Source organism: Nicotiana sylvestris, chromosome 6 (genome assembly GCF_000393655.2).
Source record: "Nicotiana sylvestris chromosome 6, ASM39365v2, whole genome shotgun sequence".
NCBI lineage: Eukaryota > Viridiplantae > Streptophyta > Magnoliopsida > Solanales > Solanaceae > Nicotiana > Nicotiana sylvestris.
The window spans coordinates 4,401,708-4,410,613 of NC_091062.1; the positions used below are offsets into that span (position 1 = coordinate 4,401,708).

At 41.2% G+C, this 8,906-nt stretch overlaps 2 protein-coding genes across 2 annotated transcripts; both read left to right on the forward strand.

Moving 5' to 3' along the window:
• The first annotated feature begins 2,895 nt into the window (after window positions 1–2,895).
• Window positions 2,896–5,695, forward strand: LOC138870195 (uncharacterized). The gene is made up of 5 exons (XM_070147986.1): window positions 2,896–3,413; window positions 3,609–3,908; window positions 4,090–4,828; window positions 5,182–5,412; window positions 5,504–5,695. The coding sequence occupies exons 1-5, from the start codon at window positions 2,896–2,898 to the stop codon at window positions 5,693–5,695; spliced, it is 1,980 nt and encodes a 659-aa protein (XP_070004087.1).
• Window positions 5,696–5,951: 256 nt separating this feature from the next.
• Window positions 5,952–6,352, forward strand: LOC138870196 (uncharacterized). Its single transcript, XM_070147987.1, has 2 exons — window positions 5,952–6,017; window positions 6,077–6,352. Exons 1-2 carry the CDS (start codon window positions 5,952–5,954, stop codon window positions 6,350–6,352), a joined length of 342 nt encoding a protein of 113 aa, XP_070004088.1.
• Window positions 6,353–8,906: the final 2,554 nt, after the last annotated feature.

Below are 8,906 nucleotides of genomic sequence, written 5' to 3' on the forward strand. Positions count from 1 at the left end.
AGGTTGGAATAGAAGGAGTACAACTTGATCAAATTGGAGGGGAAGATGAGGAAGAGGGTCACTGACTGCCAGAACGCTGAAGGAAATGAAGGAGGGCATCTGGCAAGAGCATTCCTATTGCTGAACCTGCGTGAGCTGGGCGAATTGAACGACAAGAGCGTCCAGTCTGGTGAGAATCCTTCTAGGACCAAGTAAACTAGATTTACTTGCTTTCCTTTCAAATGTAATAAGGCCAAGTTCCATTAGCAACATTATCTTATTTAGTTTCGTTTTGGTTTGTTTACTTTTACATTAATGAAATGAGGCAATTATTGGCACTAAATTTCTCCAAATGTATTTATCGCTAGGCCTACCTCGGGCACAATGAGGTCCCTAAATTAGGACATGAATTTATATTCCCGCAATATGTGTTTAAATATTGCAAACATTTTAGAATCCTTACTGACTTGTTTACCTTTTTGTTTTTCTTTATTTTTTATTCTCATCCCTTAAGGTTGGTTCGCTCATACTGGCATCATCAGCATATCACAATAGATCTAGAGGCCCTCCATCTACTCCTTCTCCTCCAAGCAATACAAAGAGCAAAGGAAAAACAAAAATGGATGACTTAAGTGGTATTCAAAAGGAGAATGTTGAGAACGCAAAAACTTCAGACGGTCAGAGTACTCCGGCCCCAAATGATCCAGTCTTGAGGTTGGAACAAAAGATATTGGAGCTACAGGGAGAGCTTGAGCAGGTCCGCAACTTGGCAAACTTATCCCTCACTCTGAATGTCCCCTACATCAATGCAAAGAAACCAGCACCTCCCCAAAACACACCAAACCAACACCCACAAAACACTCCTGCACCGCATCAATATGCAACCCCACCTCAAAATCTCAATCCCTTACTGGCACTCAATACCCACCACTGCTACTTATCATACTCCCTAGAACACACCACAACTCATTCCCGATCCTCAAAACTCAACCAATGACCACAACTACACCCATTCACCTGGCATTCATCAAAACAACCCCATATACGTAGAAACCATACCTCACTCTATCCAACCAACTTCCTATACACCAGAATCCCCTGAGAAAGACCTGCTCATCAAGAACATGGTTGAAGAACTCAAGAAGTTGACAAGTCGGGTTTAGGGTGTCGAAGGCGGCAAAGGAATATAAGGTTTGAACTATGAAGACTTGTGTATATAGCCAGATGTAGAACTTCCAGAGGGTTACAAACCTCCCAAATTCGAGATGTTTGACGATACAGGTGATCCTAGGGTTCATTTGAGGACTTATTGTGACAAGCTTGTTGGGGTCGGAAAGGATGAAAGGATCCGGATGAAGCTCTTTTTGAGAAGTATTATGGGAGATGCTTTGTCCTGGTACATCAGCCAGGATCCTAAGAAATGGTCCAACTGGGTGAGTATGGCATCTGATTTCATGGACCGATTCAGGTTCAACACAGAAAATGCACCAGATGTTTTCTACATTCAAAACCTTAAGAAGAAGCCCGACGAAACTTTTCGCAAGTACGCTACTCATTGGAGGTCAGAAACAGCCAAAGTCAGGCCATCTTTGGACGAAGAACAGATTAACAAATTTTTCGTCAGAGCATAAGATCCGCAATACTATGAAAGGTTGATGGATATTGAAAACCATAAATTATTTGTCATCATCAAAATTGGGGAAAGGATTGAAGAAGGTATCAAAAACGGGATGGTGACAAACTTTGAGGCATTACAGGACATAAAAAAGGCACTATAATCATGCGGCATATTGAAGAAAAGAGATGTTGGGGCGGTAATGGTGGCTCAAGGCCCAAAATCTCCACTTACATATTAAACACCTCAACCCACATACCAAGCACCACCACCCACATATCAACCTTTATCTCCCTGATATTCCTAAACGGCCACTGCCTATCATACCTATAATTCCTAACCACCTCATTTCCAGTCACCTCCAACTCGCCAAAATTATCCAAGACACGACCCAATTTTGATCGTAAGCCACCTAAACAGTACACCTCTATTGCTGAGCCCATCGACCGGCTGTATGAAAGGTTGAAAGTCGTTGGTTACGTCACCCCTATTCCCGCTATGGCACTAGAGAATCCATCTCAATGGTTCAACCCAAACAAAACCTGTGCATAACATTTTGATATGAAAGGGCACACCATCGACGAGTGCTGAACATTGAAAGACAAAATTCAGACACTGATTGACAACAAGGTTATACAAGAGAAAGAAGTTGCACCTAATGTCCGCAACAATCCTCTCCCGAACCATAGGGGTGGTGGGATACATCTGATAGAGATGGATGAAGAATGGGATCATGAGTGGTCGATCGGGCTTATTCGAGAAGGCGATGACTTTAAACTTGCAGTCACACTTACTTCTATTGTAGTATAGACTCAGTCACCGATTGAAGTTGAGATAACTGCATCAGTTCCATTTGAGGTATAGGTAGGTCCACCTATAGCCACCTCCTATTCCATTTGAAGTGGAAGTGGACACACCTTTCACGGTGACAGTATCAACTATACCTCCTTTCAATTTGAAAAGCAATACCTTGGGATTACATTGCTGAAGCTAGGTGAAAAGGAAAGTCAAAGATGGAGGAATCCGATGTTGCACAAGGAATGACTAGAACCGGAAGGATCTACACACCTAAACACTTAGGAGGACCAAGTAAGGATGCCTCTACCAAGCAACCTGTCATTGAGATATGACCAGATGACCTTTGGAGGAAAGTACGGGAGTATTCCGTCGTTGATCATTTGAACAAAATCCCAGCTCAGATATCTATACTGTCACTGTTACAAAACTCAGAGGCACACAAGAATGCTTTGTTGAAGGTGTTGAGTGAAGCTTATGTGCCCAACAATATCACCTGTGGAGAGATGGCCACTATGGTAGGGCAGGTGCTGGAAAGTCACAAAATAATCTTCCACGAGGATGAGATATCGTCTGAAGGGTTGAATCACAACCGAGCATTACATATCACAATGCAATTCGAAAACAATTTCATCGCCAGGGTCTTGATTGATGGAGGTTCAAGCCTCAATATTTGTCCGTTGGATACTCTGAAAAGACTGGGCAAAGGTTTCCATGAAACATGGGCAGGAAGCATGAACATGAAAGCCTTCGATGGGTCTCAAAGGGCCATGATTGGGGAAATTAATATTTGTCTACAGATGGGACCAACTTGGTTCGACGTTGAATTTCAAGTGCTCGACATACCAGCCTTACACAATCTTCTATTAGGCCGACCATGGATACATACAGTTGGAGCTGTAGCTTCCACACTACATCAAGCTGTGAAATTCGAATGGAACCATCAGGAGGTGATCATTTACGGAGATGGGAGTAACCACATTTACACCAGTCAAACTATCCCGGTTATTGGAAATAGAAAAAGGTTAGGAGAGGAAACCTATCATCACATAGAACGTGTCAATGCCGTCGAGAAAGACAAATAGTGGAGCAGCAAAATAAAAAGCATACTGACATGGTCTGGGTATGAATCCGGCAAAGGGTTTGGGAAGAATCTCCAGGGTATTACTAAGCCGATACAGCTGAATCATCATGGTACTACCTTCGGTATCGAATATAGGTATACATGGAAAGAGTATAATGATTGGTCACCTCTATGGCGTGGACCTTATTACCCTCTCGAGCAACCCGTGCCACATTTGGGTCAAACTTTTCACCAAGATGATACAATTTGGGGAACTGCTATAGAAGAAGAAGCATTAGCTGGGCTGAGAAATCTGTTCTTGGAGGATGAAGACATGGTCTACAGCGCAATAATTGAGGAGGAGGAGGAAGAAGGCCTGACTATTCGGACTGTGGAAAAGGGAGTTGTTCTCAGGAACTGGACTGTCATACCATCCCTGGCCCGTCGAGTCCCTGGGTAGCTTAGCAAATTTTATTTCTATAGCCATTCTAGGTATTTAATATTTTAAGTAATTTTGTTTTTACTCATTTCAAAATAAATGCTCGATTCATCGAGTCGTACTTGTTTGGATGTTTCAGTTTTAATCAAATGCATTGCTCTTTATTATTCATTATTATATTCCATATTTTTTCTATAGTATTATTATTACTTTTCCTAATGAACCGGTGACTGTGACATGTAATGAGGCAACGCAACATAAGGATAGTGATTCGGATGAAGAATATGAGATACCTGAGGAAATTGTTAGGGAAGTTGAAAACATTGAGACTAAGCCTAAGTCCAACCTGGACGAAATCGAAGCAGTAAATTTAGGGAACGTCGAGACCGTCAAGGAGACTCGCATCAGCATTCACTTATCGCCGATGGAGAAAGAGGTGTACATTCATTTCTTAAAAGAGTATGAGGACATTTTTGCACGTTCATATGATGACATGACTGGTTTGAGCACGTCCATAGTGGCTCACAACCTGCCATCCAATCCCATGTGTCCACCAGTAAAGCAGAAACTTAGAAAGTTCAAACTAGATATGAGCCTGAAAATCAAGGAGGAAGTCACTAATCAGATCAAACCCAAAGTCCTTAGGGTAGTTGAGTACCCAACTTGGTTAGCCAACATTGTACCAGTTCCGATGAAAGATGAGAAAGTTCGAGTATGTGTTGACTATCGATATTTGAACAGAGCTAGTCCTAAGGACGATTTTCCACTACCAAACATACAAATCCTGATCGACAATTGCGCCAAGCATGAACTCCAATCCTTTGTGGATTTCTTCGCAGGTTATCACCAAATTTGGATGGACGAAGAAGACGTAGAGAAAATCGCCTTTATTACATATGGGGGTATACTGTTACAAAATGATGCCATTTGGTCTAAAGTATGTTGGGGCTACTTACATGAGGGCCATGACAACCATCTTCCATGATATGATACACAAAGAAATAGAGGTATATGTGGACAACGCCATCATCAAATCTAAGAGGGCCGCGAATCACATAGCGGACTTGAGAAAGTTCTTTGACAGGTTAAGAAGGTACAACTTGAAACTGAACCCCGCAAAGTGTGCACTCAGAGTTCCCGCAGGAAAGTTACTGGGCTTCATTGTCAGTCATCGAGAGATCGAGCTGGATCCATCCAAGGTCAAAGCTATTCAGGAGTTACCACCGCCTAGGAGCAAAAAGGACGTGATGAGCTTCCTAGGACGTCTCAACTATATCAGTCGCTTCACAGCACAGTCCACAGTTATGTGAACCTATCTTCAAGATGCTGAGGAAAGATGCTGAAACAAGCTGGATCGAGGATTATCAGAAGGTTTTTGACAAATCAAGGAATACCTGTCCATACCACTGGTCTTGGTCCCACCAGAGCTGGGACGGCCTTTGCTACTCTATCTATCTGTATTGGATGGAGCCTTCGGATGTGTTCTGGGACAACATGACGAGACAGGGAGAAAGGAGCAAGGTATACACTACCTAAGTAAGAAGTTCACACCTTACGAAGCACGGTACTCTCTATTGGAAGCACTTGTTGTGATCTAACCTGGATGGCTCAGAAGTTGAGGCATTACTTCTGTGCCTATACCACATACCTCATATCCAGGATGGGCCATTTGAAGTACATATTTCAGAAACCTATGCCAACTGGGAAGCTAGCCAAGTGGCAGATACTGTTGAATGAGTTCAATATCGTCTACGTAACTCAAAAGGCAGTCAAAGGGCAAGCATTTGGCAGATCATCTTGCTGAACATCCGGTGGGAGGAGAATACGAACCCTTGAAAATGTATTTTCCTGATGAAGAGGTGTCATTCGGAGGAGAGGACATTACCGAAGCATACGATGGTTGGAAGATGTTCTTTGACGGAGCTGCAAATTTCAAAAGAGTGGGCATTTGAGCAGTTTTGGTATCAGAAACGGGTCAACATTATCCGGTATTTGCTAAACTCGGATTTCCCTGCACCAACAATATGGCATAATATGAAGCCTGCATACTAGGACTCAACATGGCAATCGACATGAATATTCAGAAGCTGCTGGTAATCGATGATTTAGATTTGCTTGTGCACCAGGTACAAGGAGAGTGGGCCACAAGAATTCCAAGATATTTCCATATCTGCACCATGTGCAGGAATTGAGAAAGAGGTTCACAAAGATAATGTTCCAACATGTGCCCAGAATTCAGAACGAGTTTGCCGATACATTAGCCATGTTGTCATCCATGATACAACATCCAGATAAGAATTTCATTGATCCCATCCTAGTGAGAATCCATTATCAAACGGATTACTGTGCTCATGTCGAGGAAGAGATGGATGGAAAGCCTTGGTTCCATGACATCAAGGAGTATTTGGCGAAAGGAGAATATCTGGAGCATGCAAACCACACTCAGAAACACACACTCTAGATATTGTCCAATCACTTCTTTCACAGTAGAGAAAGCTTTATAGGAGAACTCCTGATTTGGGATAGTTAAGATTTGTCGACGCAAAAGAAGTTTCTAAGCTACTTGAGGAGATACATGTCGGGACCTGCCGCCCGCATATGAATGGTTTCATGTTGGACAAGAAAATACTTAGGGCCGGTTATTTTTGGATGACCATGGAGACAGATTACATCCACTGTGTTCGCAAATGCTACCAATGTCAAGTGCATGACGATATGATAAAAGTGTCGCCAAATGAGCTCAATGCAACAAGCTCACCTTGGCCATTCATCGCCTGAGGAATGGATGTCATCGGTCCGATTAAGCCCACTACTTCAAATGGGCATAGGTTTATTCGGGTAGCCATTGATTACTTCACAAAATGAGTAGAGGTTGCATCTTACAAAGTTGTCACCAAGAAAGTTGTCGCAGACTTTGTCATAGATCATATTATTTGCCGATTCGGAGTTCCCGAGTCCATTGTTACTAATAATATATCCAATCTCAAAGGTGATCTGATGAAAGCCATGCGTGAGACTTTCAAAATCAAGCACAAGAATTCTACAGCCTATAGACCTCAGATAAATGGAGCCGTAGAAGCTTCCAACAAAAACATCAAGAAGATACTAAGGAAGATGGTAGAAAATCGCAAACAGTGGCACGAGAAGCTACCATTCGCTTTGTGGGAATACCGTACCACAGTTTGCACGTCAACCGGGGCAACTCCTTATATGCTAGTTTATGGTACCGAAGTTGTCATCCCAGCCGAGGTAGAGATTCCTTCTTTAAGAATCATACAGGAAGCTGAATTTCCATTTTTCATGATGAAATTTCCATTTTTCCCAAAATCAGAAACTGGGGTAGAATTTCGAGGAGGACCCTCAAAATTCCGGAGCAAGTCCAGTCGACGTCATCGCATGCTAGAAAGTCAGAAATTGGTTAAGAAACTGGGGCAGAATTTTGAAAAGGATTATCAAAATTCCGGAAAAGGTTCAACAAAGCTCGCAAACGGCCGAAGGATCGTCTACCAAACTGGGGCAGAATTTTGAGGAGGACCCTCAAAATTCTAACATGAGGAAGCTTCAATGTCTCTGAAATGTGTTACAATCGCTAGTTCATCTAAAATACTTAATACTCCAATATGTTTCTAAAATAACTCTATTTTTTATCAATAATTGCATATTTTCGAAAAACTCTATTTTCGTAACAGCCAGGTGTTACCCAGGGAAACTGAAATAAGGCCTTTAGAACGGAACAAAGCAAGGCCAGCAGACAAAGGCATGAACCAACCTCCTCCCACAAAACTGACAATTTTTCTTTGAATGCAGGCACATTTGATGTAGCGATAGCATTCGTAAACATGTATACACAAAGCAAATTCACTATCAACCGGGCCATCAGACACCGAATATATCTCCAGCCAAGAAATATACTACTCTTATTTGCTACTCGCTCTTTGCATGGGACTAAGCCATGTCCCTCATACTCCCATGAGGATAATCCCTACCTCCATATTTGCATGAGGTTAATCCTTGCCTCCATATATGCATGAGATTAATCTCTGCCTCCATATTTGCATGAGGCTAATCCTTGCCTCCATATCTGCATGAGGCTAATCCCTGCCTCCATATTGCATGAGGCTAATCCTTGCCTCCACACCTGCATGAGGCTAATCCCTGCCTCCATATCTGCATAAGGCTAATCCCTGCCTCCATACTTGTTGCGACCAAAACACTCACGCAAGTGTACGCGATCGACAAGTAATATAGTAGTAAGTAAAGTATCGTTCCCACGAGGAATTGTGATCAACTTATCGACTGATGTAGACTCAAACAATTATCAATTCAAGCTAAATTATCACAAAATATATAAAGAACCAATTTACAATTTACTTAGTAATTAAACAATAATTCAATACAAAATTACTACACCAATTACACAATATTTTGATAACAATTTGGGTAAAGATATTCCAGGGTCATGGACTTGCTAGAGATCATGCTACTATTTTAGCTTAAGATTGATTTATTGAATTATCCGGGTTATTGATTATAGGGTTAATAATATTCATAAGAATCTTTCGAGTTCTTATGCATCTATTCAAGTTAAACTAATACCTATATGTCTATGGTATTAATATTAGCAAGAATGCATTTACAACTCCTATTTTTCAACCAAACAAGGCAATTAAGTATATGTCTATCTTAATTGCAAATTCTTCACCCGATGCCCGAGATTCAAAACTTGTTCTATTTGATTCTATATGCAACCAAGAATTTTCTTTGTCAAGTTTAATTTAAGATTCATAAATAATATTTCACTATTAGCTACACAGTAAAATAATTAAAAGCAGAATCAAATAAACAACTCATAACGATAGATTCAAGATCTTCAATCTATGCTTCAAACAACAAGATCATCTAACACCCATGAACCAAGAATACTAGAGTTTTTAGCTACTCATAATCATACAAAAATCAACAATAAAAGTTTTAAACATAATATAAACAAACAAATAGAAGAAAGTTTAGAAGAA

What these genes read in the sequence shown, in the direction of transcription:
- LOC138870196 (XM_070147987.1), top strand. Translation starts at nt 5,952, where the DNA reads ATGGCAATCGACATGAATATTCAGAAGCTGCTGGTAATCGATGATTTA. An exon ending in TAGATTTGCTTGTGCACCAG is followed by an intron (nt 6,018 to 6,076) that starts GTACAAGGAGAG and finishes CACCATGTGCAG; the next exon opens with GAATTGAGAAAGAGGTTCAC.
- LOC138870195 (XM_070147986.1), top strand. Translation starts at nt 2,896, where the DNA reads ATGGCCACTATGGTAGGGCAGGTGCTGGAAAGTCACAAAATAATCTTC. An exon ending in GTTATTGGAAATAGAAAAAG is followed by an intron (nt 3,414 to 3,608) that starts GTTAGGAGAGGA and finishes TATCGAATATAG; the next exon opens with GTATACATGGAAAGAGTATA. An exon ending in GACAGGGAGAAAGGAGCAAG is followed by an intron (nt 5,413 to 5,503) that starts GTATACACTACC and finishes TGGATGGCTCAG; the next exon opens with AAGTTGAGGCATTACTTCTG.